We start from the raw sequence: 17774 nt of genomic DNA, 5'->3' as shown, positions 1-17774 counted from the left end.
TTATAAAAAAAATCTAAAGTAAAACAAAACAATACCTATTTAAATTTAAAATTGCAAGCGTGGATACTTAGTATATGTTCGACTTGCGCATTCATTACTACATCGAGTCCAATATTTTCTGTATTCTAGGTTTTAACACAAGTCTTATCCAGAAATGTGGCTTGTTAGAAAAAAACAGCCTTGAAATGTAGGCAATATTGTGGTATAAATTATCTAACTTCTCATGGCGTGTTTGAAACAATCTTGAAATAACATGTCTGCAACGCATCCTGTTTGTTTGTGTGCGGCGAGATCATTTCGAACGTAAAACTTTGCGTTTGTTATTATGTACCAGTATTACGCGATTATTTTAAAGTAAATAAAGGTGTTACTACTATATAATGCATAAAGTGCATATTATTTTAAGATACCTAATTGCTAGTCTTGAAATTCCCTTTGGGATTTGCCAATCATTGTCTTTTTTAATATACAATTACAATAAGGTAAACTGATAATAAACCTTTCACGCTTAACTCTAGAGGTTCCATTTATCACGTAATATCATAAAAAATATGGTAATACTGAAGATATCTAAAGTTCCTAAACAAAAGATAAAAAACCGCACAAGAACATACTTGTAGAGTCATGAGCAGTAACTTGTATATCAAAGAAAACTGACTTATTATCTTATATATACAATTCTCGTGTCACAATGTTAGTTACCGTACTCCTCCGAAACCGCTTTACCGATTTTCACCAAATTTTATATGCATATTCAGTAGGTCGGTAGGTTGTTCACCCTTAACATTTTTTTATTTATATAGCAACACAACATTTGCCGGGTCAGCTAGTACTAAAATAAGATGTAAAACAATTTCAAGAACTACATCCACGATCAATTCCAACAACAATCCCAACAGGTCCAGTCACACCACAGAACAATCGAACAAAAGCCATCTAAAGCAAAAAAAATCAATTATGCAACGTGGCAAGATGCATCATTAACCGATGCCCGTTACATCAACATCAGCTGATGGCACAAAAAGCCCGGCATCTGCCGGCCCGTGAATCACCGGCCCTTGGCTCGTGCCTAAAAAATAAAAGTAAACCCAACCGTTATAATCGTTGTGGACTCACGTGTCGCTGGCCGTTCTGAAATCGATTTTTTGTCGATCGCGCGATTTTTTTGCAATGCTAATACATTTTCGCATGTGAATGTGAGAGCACGTGCTCGTTTTTTGTGTGTCGTGATCTGAAATGTTACTGCATGATGAATTCCTCTTGTATAACAGTGTGAAACAAGACTTTGTTTCACGATATTCTTTAATAAACAATATTTGCTCTTTCTATTTCATTTGCCATAATTAATACGCTATATTGAATTCTAATCATAAATTATTTCTAGTAAAGTTATTCCTATAATAATTTAATAAATTATCTTTGTTATTTTTTCAGGATTTCATTTATTTTTAATCCTTCGCCGTAAATGCTGAATAAATGTGTCATAATTCTTGCATTTCTATTTTTCTGTGTGAGAGTCTATTGTAGAATATCACGTATGAAGTCTACACTTGATATTTGCGCCATATTGTCGTGGGACTTCGGATTTCCCGCTCCGTTTGAGTCCCCTCTTAAATGTAAAAAGCAAAGGTAGAGACTCGAAACTATATTCTAAAACAAAGCCTTGGTGTATTTGTGCATTCTTTACATAAAGTGTCTGTGCTAATAGAAAAAAATGCTTTTTACAAATAAACTCTGAAACTACCAATCCGATTTTAATAATTCAATCATCCTTAGAAAGCTACATTATATGGAAGTAGTATAGGTGATATTTTATTTCAGTAACAATAGTCTTTTAGCCTGAACAATATTTCAGGCTAAAAGTACTTTTAAATCAGGTCCACTAAGATGCTAGCCGCATACATATTGTATTATGCATTAATCCTTACGAAATAAAGTTATATTACCAATAAAATAATTTTATGAAGACACAATTTGGCCATTACTTATTTGAAAGGGCCGAACAACTTTTACCGAGTCATCTAGTCGTTTCGTCTCTATATGAAACAATAATGAAAAAAACTGTAATGTCCTTTATTGTTCTAACTTTCAGTCATATAAAATACTTTAAGTAAGCAAATTACAGTTAGTCCGCAATAAATTCTCTTTAATTCCGAGACGGCGTCGTCGCGACGTTATTGTGACATTAATTTGGCGGCAAAAAATGTCGACGATTAAACCAAACGTATGTATATAATACACAAAACAAGAAGCCATTAAAATCTTTTTACAGAGATTTATAAGTGTTCTAAGGTAATTTTATTGTTAGTAAATAAAGAGGAAATCAAATAAATTATTTTTGGTATAACAATTTTGGCAACATTTTCAAGATTATGTCTGTAATTTATTTATGTTGTATAAGTAGTTATTTGTTATTTATTTCTGTTGTTATAAAAGCGCTATAACACCTTAATAATACTTGTATTACGGATAAAAAAACGACAAATATTATCGGAAATACTAGAGTTTGGAGATGATTCAGCTGAAGTACAAACTTGAAATATCTCTGAATCATTGCCTATTTACTATAAGAATGCGTGTTTTAGAAATCCATGGAATGTTCGACATATAACATTGGTCACGTTACTGTAATGACCGTGATTCAAAATTCTTGAAAAATACGATAGATAGATAGAAATACGTAATAATTTTATCATTAGGTTCTCAAAGAAGTTTAACCATTTCTCGTGTAGCAAGATTGCTTATATTATCAATATTTTTAAAAAGTAAAAAATGCAGCTTAATCTTAAAAAAAAAAACTTGTACATTCATTCACTTTGTATCCCATACCCAGTGGTTTCAGTTCTGAAGAAATAAAAAACTAAACATTAGGCTTTAAAAGCAAGAAATAGTCCTTCCTTTAAATAAATTACGTCGTTGTCATTATAGCAACATTTACAGAACAGATTATCGTGTAAGTAAAGTCGAACGTATCAAATCCGACCAGCTGCTGTTGAAAAAATATAATCAAACTTGAAAAAAGAGCACCTTTAGCCGACAATAGATACAATCAGATCGGGCCGTGATAAAGATCCTAGGGCAGCGGCTCTCAATCTGAAACCCGTTTCCCTTTTTAGGGGTTTTTGGGACCAGCAAATAAATAAGTACGAATAAGTACTTTATTGGAACAGGAGTTATGAACTTCCACCAAAATTATTTTATTAAGTCATACAGGGATGTGATTTAGTATTAATATTAGTCTATTATCATAGGAATTCGAATAGAAAACGGTTATAAATATGTTATCCTAAAGGACTACGTGACTCCGGTTCTAAAGTCAAGAAAAAATATCTATCCAACAACATTTTTATAATACAGACAAAAGTGCATTAAACATATGCAACTTCTTCAAAAATATGACAAAATGTTTAGTCAACAAAACAAAGTTTATCGGCTCAAAGGACTGAGAAAGCAATTCCACCTTTGTTACAATAACAGCAGTAAACAACGTTCATGGTAAAGAAATCACATTAAAAATACAAAAAATATATCCAGCAGATTTCAATAGAAAGAAACAGCTGGGTGAAATCAATATTGAATTATCAAATGTACAGTTATAGGTAAACTTTGAGTGCAACTGTCCTAGAGGTGTATCCTATGATTGGAGCAGCTGCCGCGCACATTGCGCCGGCTCGTGCGCACCGGAGATAATGTGGGCGACATATGAAGCTTATATATAAATAAGGCTGAGCTTTTAAAACGGACGTGTGTCTATACAGGCTGACTGTTTATTTTTTATTTTTTTTTGTTACCATTAATTTTGTTATCTATTTAACTAGTGATTACACTGGACAAGCTGTTATGCAAGGTCTTCTAATGAAGCTCTATGACTATTTGAGTCTCTCTAGAGCTTTTATGGTGAATATAAGACACTGAGATGCAAGAGCCTCTAAGGTTAGCAATGCATTTATTACTGACCTCAGAGGATTTCATTTTTTTTTCATCGAATTTTCATGGAAGGCAGTAACCACTTACTCGTTAATCGTATCGATTTAATCCCTTAGTCGTCTTCTACCACACTCATTTGACATACGACAAAAATACTAAAGACATAATTTTATATTTCAACTCTAAAAAATCCATTATTTCAAATATACGTGTCCGTAAATTACATAAATCGTGACAAGAAAAATCGCTGAAAAAACATAAAAAAAAACATATATACGGTCGAACTGAGAAACCTCCTCCTTTTTTGAAGTCGGTTAAAAAGGAAGCAACTTTAAAACTAATGATAATACATAGCATAATGTATCATTATCTAAACTTATCAATGTTATAATACCGTTAATACTAAAGTACTTAAGAAAAATTAGCGCCAAAATGTTCGACAAGTAGGCTTTAAATAAAGGTGATTCCAGACTGAGTACCCTCCCTCCCAAGCTTTACGGTGGTTGTTTTAAAACTAATTTGCTAAGTTACTTCGTAGCCCTTAACTTATAATCGTAAATTAAGTCAAGTAGGTTTCTTGCTCTCTACTTCGTGAAGAACTTTTTTGGTGAAATTCGTTGCTGGTTTGAATTCTAATTATGTTTTTGTAAGGTTTCGTTTTATTGGAATAGTTTGTGTGGAATATATATAAATCTTGCTTATTGGAACAGCAAGTCAATAAATAACTGTTGTCAATAAATATTTCCAAATAACTTACAATTGAAATACTTCTGTAAATTGATTAAATCTTCCATTTTAATTCTTGTACACACGCTCATAACTGAGCGTAACTTGAATTAAAAAAATAATAATAAAAAACAATTTGATGCCACTGGACTTATTTTAGAAATAAATAAAATATTTTAAAGTTGAATTATGTGGAACTTTCATGATAACATTTTACTATCACCTCGCATATGCATCACAAGACCCTCTTTTACTTATTAAAATGTATATGTTAATTAGCATTGACTATTTACTTTATTTACTTCAGCTACAAGCAAGTTTACATTGAAACAAATCATACATAAGTTACACATAAAAATGTACTGAACACTCATAATACGTCAATATCTAAGCTAAGATTAGGGCTTCCAAGATCCAAAAGATTTATTCAGCTTCATATCGGATAAGAAAACGTTTTTCAGCATTATTCGCGATCGAGTTTCGTTGATAACTCGATCTGATATCACTTTCAGGGAATCGATTTCTTTATTACGAAGACGGATGGCGAAATTGCCGAGTTACACATAAACAGTTCATATACACCTATGGGATTGTAAGAAAACGTTTTAAATAAATACCCTTTACTTTACTTAGTATATAATAAAGCTTAATACTTTGCTGATAAAGACTGCGGTTTTTACCAAGGCATAAGATTTTGTACAGAACTTCTTATAGATAAGTAAGCACTAGAAATACATTTTTGAAATAATTTCCTCCAAGGGAAACCATCCTACGTAAAAGATAAAACTTGTAAAATATAAAATGTAAGCGAATGAATAACGACCTTCTATTTTGAATTCGTAACCCACGCATTTACTATGACTTTTTATATCATTTTTTTTATTCTCTTAAGATACATATGTTTAATTTCAGTGTGTATACTTATTATGAAATTGAGAACATTTAGGTATCTCTAGGAGTTGAAATATCGACATGGAATTATATTTTGGCAGCGTAAAGGTTCATTACAGTGGTCGTACCTATTATGACTGCAGCCAACAGATTTTCTTTTTTAATTTTCGTCCATTTTCAAATGACAAATGTACGAATGAAAAACAAAGAGATCGCCAACGATCTTTTCACGCGCTATTAATTTCAGAGCTCTATTTTTTTATTACTATTTTATGGTAATAACTTGTTCCCTGAATTTCGATTAGTAAAAATGTTTGCTATTATTTTATACTCGTTTCTGAGTTAATGAAATTGCCATTTTGATTACTCCGATCCAAATTTAATATTAAATGGGTTCTTGCTCGGTGGTTTTCTAAGAAATGTACTTAACACTTAACTTTATGAAAAATAACTGTTTATACCATTCGTTTTGTAAAAGACTACTTACATATTACTTACTTACATGGATAGTTACGTGTAGGTATTATTTACGTTTATGTCAGAAACTTTGCGTTTTGCGGCATATTGTCTTTACTTTTAAGAATACGTAGTTTTATATTTATCATTACATCACTTTCAGATCAGTATTGTTCTAAATGCTCGTGTTCTTCTTTTATTACACAACACAAAAAAAAACTATGTTCAAAATAGGTTACTATTTTCCAAGTAAATCTGCGAAACCAGTCATGGAAGTATACTAACGGAGCCTACAGAAATAATCAAAACGAACACATTTCGGTATTCAGATTCGGTATATTTTTGATTTACATGCCAACGTACATCTCATGTTAGCGCTCTTCATAAAGTAAATTCGTTTATCTACACTAAACCATTTATCATATACATATATAGTACCTTCAATAATAAAAGTGACTTATGTGTTGTATTCATAAGCCAAAAGACATTTGTAACTCTCTATTTCTACCTAAACACGACAACACAAATTCCAACTAGGCAAGTAAAAATAATGTCATAACTAAATTGGCTTCATCCCATAATCCTAAGCCTAAATTTCAAAAGATATGACCCAGAAATAAGTTATGGAAGTCGATATGAACTGTCATTTAAATCGAGATTCAATAAAGATCAAAATAATTGTGACTGTACTTGTTGGCGATGCAGGCTGCTGGCTGACAATAGGTTTTATATATTTTTACCTTTTTATACTTTTTGTATTTTTAAAAGAAGTATAATATATGTCACTTCTGACTATTAAGAAATAATAGAACGTCGTTTTTACTCCGACTTCCCTTATAACTACATAAAACTCGATATAGTTCGATAAAGCCTTTGTCCTAAGCATCGCTGCGAGCCCCCGGAGCCCTACAGTACTGTTGTAGTGAATTTACTTTACAACTTAGTTGCGTAAGTGCAATAAAACAACGAAATGCGAGCAAGTACATAATATTTTACACATTCGCATTCAACGTACACGAGACACATTACTTCCGCAGCCATTTTATAATGCCCGCGAAACAGCCTGACGCGCCGACAAGATGGCGGTAATCTATGCAGACGAATAAATTAATGCAAATGGCGGTACGTAAATACGCATATAATATTATGTATCTGCGTCATTCGTGAATCGATCCGCGATTTTTATCAATGACTTCTGAATTTACTTTAATATGTAAGCACCTACGCTATGTAATCTTGACAATATCTTGTCAAGAGTTGACAAAACCTTGAAAGTTATTTTGCAAACTGAATTTATTTTACATGATTTTTTCCAGGAATTGAATCCTAAATTCCATAGTATCCCGATGTAGGTTTTCAAATGGTTAATTTTACATAAGAAATTTAAAGAAATGACAATTAATCAGTCACTAAGCAAAGTACGAGTAGTGTTTTAAAATTACATTTTAATGGATTTCAGAGATATAAAAGCAATAGTATAAGTAAGTAAATAAGATTTGTTGTCGAAAAAATACGAAATGCTCCAGCCAAACTATACATTCTTTTATAATATATTCGTGCAGACAACCTTTTTATTCAACAGTAGACAATTATTTTGATATAAATAATGTAGTAATCAATCGATTTTTTGTTCGATGCATATTTATGGAACTCAATGACGATAATTGAAGTGTGTTTTATATCTAGTAACAACGTAATTATTTTAAAATATTACCACTCGTTAATTTGAAAGTTATTCTTACTTACACTTAACTTACTACCTGTCACTACGTAGCCAATTGGTTAAGAATTAATGAATTAATAATTTGGTTATTTAAATACGCTTAAAATTGCGTAAATATTCGCTTTAAGTTTTATGTCTTGAAATTAAATCGGTTGTAAATTGAAGTCAAGTTATAATTGCCTTATATGCAGAATGGAATAATCAGTATAGAAAGATTTTCCTGAGAACTTACTTACTCTACGTGTGTTAAAATCCAAGATAGGAGTCCTATCTGAAATGATCATAATCTACATTATAACCGTTCCTTATACAGCACAAAATAACTTGTTGTAGGGTAGCACTACTGCAGCAGTTAGAACAATCATAACCCCATCTTCCCCCCCTCGTTAAAACTAAACCACTGCAGCAAAAACATTTTTATAGTAAGGTTACTATAGTACCTATTGTCAGTCGACACGTCGTCAGTTTAAATAAGTGTCTTCAAACCTTCTTATATTTTGCCTCTTAGAACTTAGTCTTTAGATCAGTTATATATTTTAAATGTTCCTACGGCTACTCAACCTCATATCCTTCAACATACTATATAATAAGAGTATTTAATAAACTTACCTTTTTCTCCGTCAACTTCTCGCAACGACGTTGCTTGCAGATCTGATGCGACTTGTCGTTGCGACATGGTGCACAGTCTCCGCAGTTGTCCTTCCTTTGACAGCCGATACACTCGCCACAGCGCTTCCGTTTCTTCTTAGTCTGTGGACACCACTATTATTGAGTTGTGCTGGTTATTGATGACGCGGATTGAGTGTTAAGAAGTTTAGTGATGGATAACTGTTAATAGATGGTTTAGGTTAGGTTAGGTTAGGATAGGAATGTCTCTAAATATTAGGCTTAGAGTTTGTTTATATAGTTTTAGAGAAATTATTCTAATTATGTTTCATTGTGACTAATTTAATGTACACGCAATATATAAACAATTTCAAGTTATTACGCAATATATTTAAGTATTTTTCTGAAGATTGATATTACAGAGTCTTATTTGGAGCTGTTTTAGAATGATTCTATATTCAATGGATATTATTTCGATATACTTGAATACGGGTCTAGCACTATCGAAATGCCGAATCAAAATATAGAAGAGATGATTCAAACAGTTTTCTTAGACCTAATGAAGGTTTGGCCGATAATAGTTTCCCTTGAGTTTTAAGAGATTATAATAAAAAGTATCGTATATGAAAAGATAACACCACTGTTGATAATGAGTTGAAACCCTAAAAACGCTAAAAAGCGTATCAGAACGATCGGTTGCGTGCTGAAGTTCGCTGTACGCGGAGAATGTTGCAATTATTTGGCAGACGATTTCGGGGTACTCCCTAATGACGTCTGGGTCATTCGCGTTCACTCGTGACGGCTATTCTTTTGATTGTAAGCGAGATAGCTACTCGTATGTTTACTATACAATTTACGGGCTCATAAATGTAACGCATAATCGCCGTATATCTTTTCGGTTTGCTTTGGTGTCAGAAGTACGACTTCTGGTCCGGCCGTACGCACGTGTAGTTGATATATAGTTTTTGGATCAGTGTTATTTATTGCAGGTTATTGTTTGCTGTTTTGGATAGTTATTATAAGATTTCGTCAACTGATTTAAATACTAAACCATTTAAATTTGTACTTTAGAAAAGCAACATATTTTATTTTAATATTGAAATCCCAAAGATTTTAACTGAAGTTAGTGTTTTTAAAAGCTTTTCCTATTACGTGATTTTTTAACTTTACGTATACAAAATTTAAAATAATATTATATTGCAAAAGGTTTTTTGAAAAGTCATTAAATAGGCAAATTAGTACCATCAATTTAACCCTATTAGCGTAATTAATTTACATATTTGCCCAACGAACTTTACTACGATACCGCCGATACGATATAGAATTAAGTAATCCGTAATAAAGTATAACAGCTGTGATGCGTAAACGCCGCCATTTTCTCGTGCAATTTTATTTTATTCGCGCAATAGCTTATCAACGAATGTAATCGGAATCGACTGTACCGATATACAGCTGACGAAATCCAAAATGGTTTTACGTTTAGAATTTTCGCCCGGCTGCGCATGCGCGTATGTAACACATGTAACACATGATGCCCTTCCGGTCTGTAACTATGGTATTCGACGTAATTATCAGTGTATATAATTGATTATATTAATAAATAATCAAGTTTCGATTTTTGAATTTATTACATTTAGAATTTTCATCAGATTACGCTTTAGATGTCTTAATAATATGAGTTCATGAGTCATGAGACCTTTCAGTTTTTGTACCAATAGTATTCGATAAAAATATCCAAAGATATAATTGATAATTTCGGTAATTACAGACAAAATAATAATAGAATTTTTCACGTGTACAATTTTCTCCCGACTGCGCATCGGATAGGTCATTTGGTAAAATGATATTCAACAGTAAAATTATGAAGAAATTTGATTATTTAGTTCAATTGATTCGACAAAAGAACATACACTTAAAAATACTACTATCATGCATTACGCCATTAAAGGTTCGCATTCATGTAGACGAAATTATACGTCAGTCAGAGCTTGGTCCGGTGTCTATTATTTTACTAACTCAAGTTAATATTTTAACGCACTACGAAGTTAAGAAATATATGTTTTACGCGCAATACGTGTCTATTTTTACTGCTAAGGTAACGCTACCCGTCAATAAATCGATAAAATGCATGACTCCGGTTCATATTTATTGTCAAACGCTCTAATCGCTGGATATCCGGTCCGGCAGATGTTCTTTATGGCTAATACAACCATATTCTGACACCAATTAACTCTTCATACTTACATAGTTTCTCTAGGAATGCAGTAAAAACTTTTATGGAAATTATACATAAGCTAATGTCAATTAATAAAATGATAGCTCAGGTTAAGATGACATTTTGAGCTTTCGATAGTGGTGTGAAATTATTTACGTCACAATATGATCAAATTATATATCAGTAATTAAGTGTTGTTAGGTAGAAGAAAATAAAATTGTCTATCTGTAATTTCAATATCATTACCATTTACGAGCACATAATTTAGGTATTCAAACGAGACATAACATATTAACGTTTATTTTTTACCTGATATTGAATACGGCTGAACTAATAAAATACATAATTGAAATAATATTTAAGAAGAAAAATTTAAAATAGAACCTATTTAACACAGTTAACTGCAATAAACATAAAAAGAGTGGCAGTTGTGCAATTAGTCGAAACACAGGATATCTGATTCTCCTTTAGCCACAAAAATATATCAAATTCTAATTCTAATTAATTTTCCTAGCGAATTATATAAAGCTACATTGGACTAATTTCGCTAAGACGTTAACACTCCCAAGTGTCGTTTACCTAAGCTTTAACAAAGAAAAACTCATTAATTCCGATCCTATAAACTGCTATACATCTTCCCTAAGCACGCCGGGATAATATTTATTTTTTCTAGTTTCTCCCGCACTTAGACAATAAATCAGTGGAAATTATTTCGTCTCTTCCGCTTTCTCGGTCTTTGTTTCTTGGAAACTTTCGCAATGGGTTTTCCCTTGACTCATTCGTATAATGAGTTATGCGGTGTACACATAATCCGTCTTGCTGTCCGTCGCGTCAGTGGGTGATACACTTTAAAAGGTACATGGACATACTGATATATACCTACCTACTGATATCTACGACACTTCGTAAAAGATACTGTATGAATTATCTCCTCATATTTTATTGAAATACGTGGCATTCTAACTTACATTCAGAGACGGATTTTGAATGTTAGACTATTATCAAAATTATATCCTTCGTTATAGATTCCAGAACGCTTAAACTAGACAACATAAGATATTGTTGAAAATAGTTTAATAGATGATTTGTATGTAATACAATTAGATAGTATGGATAGTGTACACGGTCCTTTAGTTCCACACTTCCCAATATGATTTGGTAGAACAGAATGTTGCTTATCACAAAGACTTAGGGATAATGTTCGTTCACACATTATTTTACACGTCCCGAAAAAAGGGGTATTGTTGACTCATATAGTGCGTCTATCATAATGTTTTATTCGATTTTTAGCACACGGAAATAAACATTTCTATAATAGAACCAACAAAAACAGCAAATATACCGTAAAGTACGATTTCTTATAAATCTGATGGAAAAATTGTAACTAATATTAGGAAGGCGGCACATTCGACATACGTTTTTTTAGCGCTACGAATTTCAATATAGCGGCTGACCTGAATATGAGTTTCTTTTTCATAAGGGTGATTCAAAATAAACTTTTGATATACCATGAAGTGATAAGATTTTGATATCCTTTTTATATTAAGGTATTAAACAACTTGTTCATAGTTGAATTGAATTATATATATAGAAAAGAAGAACAGGGTGAAGGTTACGTAGTAACTATTTATTAATCTGTGGTGAAGGTATACGACTTTGAAGGCGGTAAAAATGTAGCGCTTCTAATGTCGAGTGTGCGGTTTCTCTTACGTCGATTTACGTTTTACTTTTATAAAACTTTCGTAACTGTAACGATAAATTTCGCTAATATATTGTTATTAATGTTTACGTTCTTTGGCGACGGCATGTAATTGCCCATTAAATACTGTTACCGATAGCCGATAGCCAAATTTTATGAATATAAACAATTACACAAAAAAACATTTATCTTTACAATTACGATGTCAGAAACGCAAGGACAGCAAACTCATCATTAAAGTAATAATTTGTGTTTCGAACAAATTGCCCTAAAACTGCCAAAAAAATATGCAATTATTCACAAAAAAGCTTTTAATAAAATGTTATTCTTCAAACGATATCGCATGTCTCGAATTTGATAAGCATAACGGTTCTGTTTTTAGTTTGAAAATTGCAATTTTATGATTAACGTTTGCGTGCCGGTAATGAGGGATTCGATAAAATCTTTATATCTGGTACTTTTTCGCGAAGAACAATTGTTAGGGTCAGTCGCTGCCGGTGTAACGGTACCCGAGACAATGAGCTTAATTGAGCTTACCTTCGTAAAAACGCCTACGAGAAAGTCCAATGTAAGTTATTTGAAAATTCGATTTTGCGTCTCGCCAATTTATTTTCGCGCAACAATAGCGTATTATAAAATTTTGAAATTCTACCAAGTGCATTCCTACAAGAATACATTTTTTGTTAAAATCATCATCCCCGGTAAATTATATCGGAATTATACTCCACTTTACTGATATTACAATTTGAAGTAGCAAGTACGAAATTATATGAATTCTTGTAATAGAACAAACGTTAAGTATTCAAGATATCTTCAAGTTGAAAGCCAATTAAGACGTCCTTCCGTGCCCACCGTTTAAGCTAACATCTAAACGTTGACCAGCAAAAACTACGTTCCGTAAAGGCAATTAGTCGCAATATAGTTGCGACTAGCAGCTGCGCCAGCGCAAAGGTGTTCGTTATTAGACTAGGAAGCGCTGACATTTATTGTTGAAGGAATGTCGTCTCAACCTGGACCTTTTCTAGTATTTAGACAAACTTTTTCAACGCTTCCATTATCAAGGAATATAGGAAGAATGTGCGAGCGATTCCATTTACTAGCATACTCAAAGGTGTTGTAAATTAGATTCCATGGAGCGAGAGAACGTGGAAATTGCGCGAACAACGTTTTCGCGGCCGTAAACCAAAGCCGAGAACTCCACTAGTGTTAAACCTTCACAAAAGTGCCGCCTAATTGTATCCGCCCTTTTTGAATGGAACTCATAAAATTTTCTAAGCAGGACACGCGTAAATCGCCCGACTTTAATTTGTGTTTTAAACGGGAGAGGAAGTTAATTTATTGGAGGAGCAAGCGAATCGGCTAACTATTAAATTTATAGCCGCGAAGACAGAGAGTTCGGCCATTTCGAAACTCGGGACCGAGAATAAAAACTGCCTCCCGAATAATAAAAGGTGGAATTACTGGGAAAGTTTCGCTTTTTCGGGATCTCTCGAATATCTACTTTCAACGCCGTGTAGTCGGATGAAATTCAGAGAATTCTCATATCTTTCGTCGAATATTCAGTCAGCTTTTCGCAATTCCCCAGCGTCTTGTTTACGCAATTTGCCAATTCGCGGAAAGAGAGATTAGTTGTCGTGTCTGATTTTATTGTGTACGTTTGAACTTGTTCTATATTGCGTGTACAGTTTGTTTAATTCTGAGTCACAAAGTAAATCTCCAATTGCCGGGAATATATCTTGTATAAACGAAATTTAAAGGAGACGACGTATACTTTACACATAATTCGGGATATTATTAAATTTACGTCTATTTTTGGTTCCGTAATACTAGTTACTCACCTGTTTTTCACTGGATATGTCGTCGAGCTCCATAGGACCGGTGGCCATCGGCGGTGGTCCATGCATTGGGGATTTGAAGCCCGCAGTAGATGATACCGCTGCCACTTGCCCACTACTTTCCGACCCCACTTCCATATTGGACCCATCAGATTCAGAACTATTTGCACGCATTTTCCGTCGCTCCTTCTTCCTAAAGTCTGATCTCGTGGGTGATGACGCGCTTCCAAAACCGTTAGACTTCTTGTCGTAAGTATTATCAATTAGCATCGGATTTTGGAAATTACTGTGATGCAGCCCATTTGGAGTATATTTATCTTGAAGGCTCTTAACGTCGAATGGTTCATTCTTTAGAACGTGTACCACTGTTGGACTTTGGATGTTTTGGATAATACTTCCGTTTTGATGAAGAAGCGTTCCATTTTGATGTAAAATACCATTTTGCGTCGGAAAAGCATTGATGGTGGCAATATTTGGTTGGTATAACTGTATGTGGCGGTCATCGATGTATGCCTGACCTGTGACTTGTGTTAGTTCTCTGGCTTGTAAAGGTGCTGGCACAAGAGGGTAACTCCTGGCATTTACTGCTGTTAGGGTGTGGAATGTTGTAGCATTAACTGGTGATAGTGTCGTTAGAGTAGTGGACAAGGGTGTCACTTGCGCCAATGTCGTTAAGTGCGCTGGAGACGAGGGTGTTGTTAGTTGCGTGAGCTGGGTTAACTGACTAGGACTCGCGCTGGGTGTCGGGCTGGCTGTGACTGGAACGGGAGTCACGCTCGGCAACCCCGTCTCTGGTATGACAGTCGTCTCCGGAAATGTTTGGAACTGGCTCTGGAAGGACGGCAGCTTGTTGGCTATGGGCTGCAGAGTAACCGACTGGTACTCCAGTGGTGATGCGAATCCAGCTCGCAGGATCGCATCCTTCGAGTTGACCGTGATGGGCATGGACTCCCACGGTCGGTACTGCGCTTGGCTGGCGATCACGGAGACCGTGTCGCCGTGTCGCTCGTAGTACTCCCACGAGGGGTCGATGAGCCGGGTGTCGGCGGTGAGTATCCTGTGCTCGTTGTCGGCCATCTCGCCGAACGTCGAGAAAGGCGGTAAGTGCGCGTTGTCAGCGCCCGCCTCGCTCCTGAGCGCTTCGCTCATGACGTGTTACCCCGACGCGACCTCATCGCGTCGCCTTCGTTTTCGCGTTTCCAATCCTTATACAAAAATAAGCTCTACTAAGTCTATTAACGTTGTACTGAACACTCGGAACTGCACTGGAACTTGATAATTTGTACTTTAATCCTGGCTTCTTAACTTACGTCCGCAGTATACTAAATAGCACTTAAGTTACGATTATACGGCACACCGGTTGACACTACACTAATCACAATATCTTCGTTTTCTCACTATGAAATAAATAATGTAAAAAATCCTTAATAAGAGGCAGTTAACTTAGAGTCTTAATAGCTACGGGCTTATAAAAATCTTTGGCTGACTTTTTAGAAAATGCTCGAGGAATTGGTTCGTTACTAATTTGTTAACTATTCGATAAAATATTTTGTGCACTCGTTTAACGAACTATTTATTTTGGAACGTTTAAATACTGGTCGTTGATAGATTCTTTCTTAAACTTCGCTCTTGAAGGCTTCTTTTTATTGTAAATACCGATCACTTCAGACTTAAATTAATTTGTACTGTTTGGGAGTTAGCGTATACTATTTGATTTAAATTTTTATCGTTAAAAGGTTTAAAAAATAGTGCTTATATTCGATTTTCGAAACGAAAGATATGACTGGAGGCTTTGGTTTGAGGGTTTCGTGGCTTTTGGTTGCTTTTTTGAATTCGGTTGACGCGGCGCATGAGGCGGAGGCTGGCCGGTGTTATCCGTGCGGCCTGCACCAATCTGTAAAAAAAGAAAAATCATTTAAATATACATAAAAATAACATAAATAAAATTACACAAAAAGTGTTCTTAAATCGAAATTTCCCCACATTTTCGTATTTTTTTCGTATATAGCAACATTTTTGATCAACAAATGGGTAAAGAGTGTAAGTACTTACAAAAAATAAAAATAAAGTCAAAAGATTAGATACCATAATAATAGCGATATGTAGCGAAGACAGTTATGTAAATTATGACTAACAGAGCGAACGGGAGAGTGCGGAAAATTGGAAAATAATGGCAACACTTCGACATGTTTACTACGAACAAAATGGCGCATGCGCGGCCGCTGTTTTGAATTACGCGCGAATCGATGGCGCGAACGGCTTCCCATCGAATGAATAGATTGTTAGTGGCTTCAATTATTTTGTGTGCGTTTTAGAAAAATAAATTGTATCAAGTACTTAATTATATTAAAATTAGTTACATCTGAAACTTGAATTCTTGGGGTTTGAAAAATGCCAATGAGATTCACAACAGTGTGATATTAGTGACGTTTGTTTTGAAGTAAGAAGATTTTAATGGTATATTTTTAAATAATGTTATGTGAAAAGAGTACTTCATGTGGAAAAGGAAAAAAGAGTTAACATATCTCTTCATAAAAGTAAAGTTAAATATAAGAAGTATTAAAATGTGGAGTAAATCAGATAAAGTATTATAAGACCGCAATCGTTTTTGTGCCCACTGCTGCGTACGAGTCCCTAACAACTTGAGGAGTCCTGGAAACTGGTCCGAGGTGTGAGAAACTGCTTCATTTTCTGGGAGTGCGGTCGGGTGTTGAGGGCCAATCCAGGAAAGGTTACGATCCAGCAACAACAACAGATACCAAAAGTTTAACATGCCCTAAAAAGCACAGAATCACACATAAATGTTACTAGCGATCACCTATCCAAATTCCAACTAATATCGACGTTGCTTAACGTTCATCAAAGATTTACACAAATCTAGCACGCTACAGCTCTTAAGCATCAAACACAAAGACCAAATAAATTGCCAAAAAAGGAAAAAGCAAGTAAAATTCCGTAAGAAAGTACATCTTTATTCAACGCGTCATAATATAAAGAAGTTCGCGGGCCGATAACCACATTGTCGTGCTGGTAACATTTCACGCCTGTGACGTCAGCGACCTGACCCCGATACCGTGCGTGCAACTCACCCCAAGTGTTGAAGAACCTTTTTTTATAATATGCCAATTAAATGCTCTTTGATATTGCCAATCAAATAATATTTTTTTAAAGTAAAATTGTAAGTGATACCTTACATTTTTTTTTTAAATTTCCGCTTTTTCTAGCGTAAGACAGTTGTTCGTTTCTATGGAAGGGTCCAGATGAAGGATGACTTACAACGGCTACCATCTTAGTTCTCATGATTGGCAACGCATGGATTTCAGGTAGAACTCTCTATATGGAGTTGCTTACCAGTATGACCATTGATTACAGTCCGCTCTGAAGTTGTTGCGAGCAGTTGTAGTCATACAATTTGCTATGGCGACGCGATTCATTTCCATATCCAGAGCGGACTAGCAGTTTTATGCGAACTATACCTATGTACTTAATATTTTACGATGTTTTACTGGTAGGTGAAGCAAGGTATGTGATTTGTGAGTCTTAGCTGCATGTATACTGTAGCTTATTGTGCAGATATTTTTCCACTTGTTCTTATTGTGTTTGCATATATTTGCACGAATTACAATAACAAAAGCGCTACCGCATTACCCTTACTACACTTTTAACAAAATCTTTCAAAATAAGATAATTTAAAGA

At 34.4% G+C, this 17774-nt stretch overlaps 1 protein-coding gene across 2 annotated transcripts in view; it reads right to left on the bottom strand.

Annotated features, from left to right (window-relative positions):
* Tet (Ten-Eleven Translocation (TET) family protein) overlaps positions 1 to 17774 on the bottom strand; it is a 152244-nt gene that overhangs the window by 117198 nt on the left and 17272 nt on the right. For both annotated transcript variants that reach the window (XM_073085001.1, XM_073085002.1), the window contains exons 2-3: positions 14082 to 15972; positions 8333 to 8473 (exon numbers count right to left, since the gene is read on the bottom strand). In XM_073085001.1, coding sequence (XP_072941102.1) covers positions 8333 to 8473; positions 14082 to 15227 — 1287 coding nt within the window. In that variant the 5' untranslated portion in view covers positions 15228 to 15972. The remainder of the gene's footprint in view (positions 1 to 8332; positions 8474 to 14081; positions 15973 to 17774) is intronic.

This window comes from Epargyreus clarus, unplaced genomic scaffold (assembly GCF_041222505.1).
Source record: "Epargyreus clarus isolate Ecla_fem2 unplaced genomic scaffold, WU_Ecla_fem_2.2 ptg000021l, whole genome shotgun sequence".
In the NCBI taxonomy this organism is placed as follows: domain Eukaryota; kingdom Metazoa; phylum Arthropoda; class Insecta; order Lepidoptera; family Hesperiidae; genus Epargyreus; species Epargyreus clarus.
The sequence above is the reverse complement of the archived record's forward strand: the minus strand, read 5'-3'. Positions and strand labels throughout refer to the sequence as shown.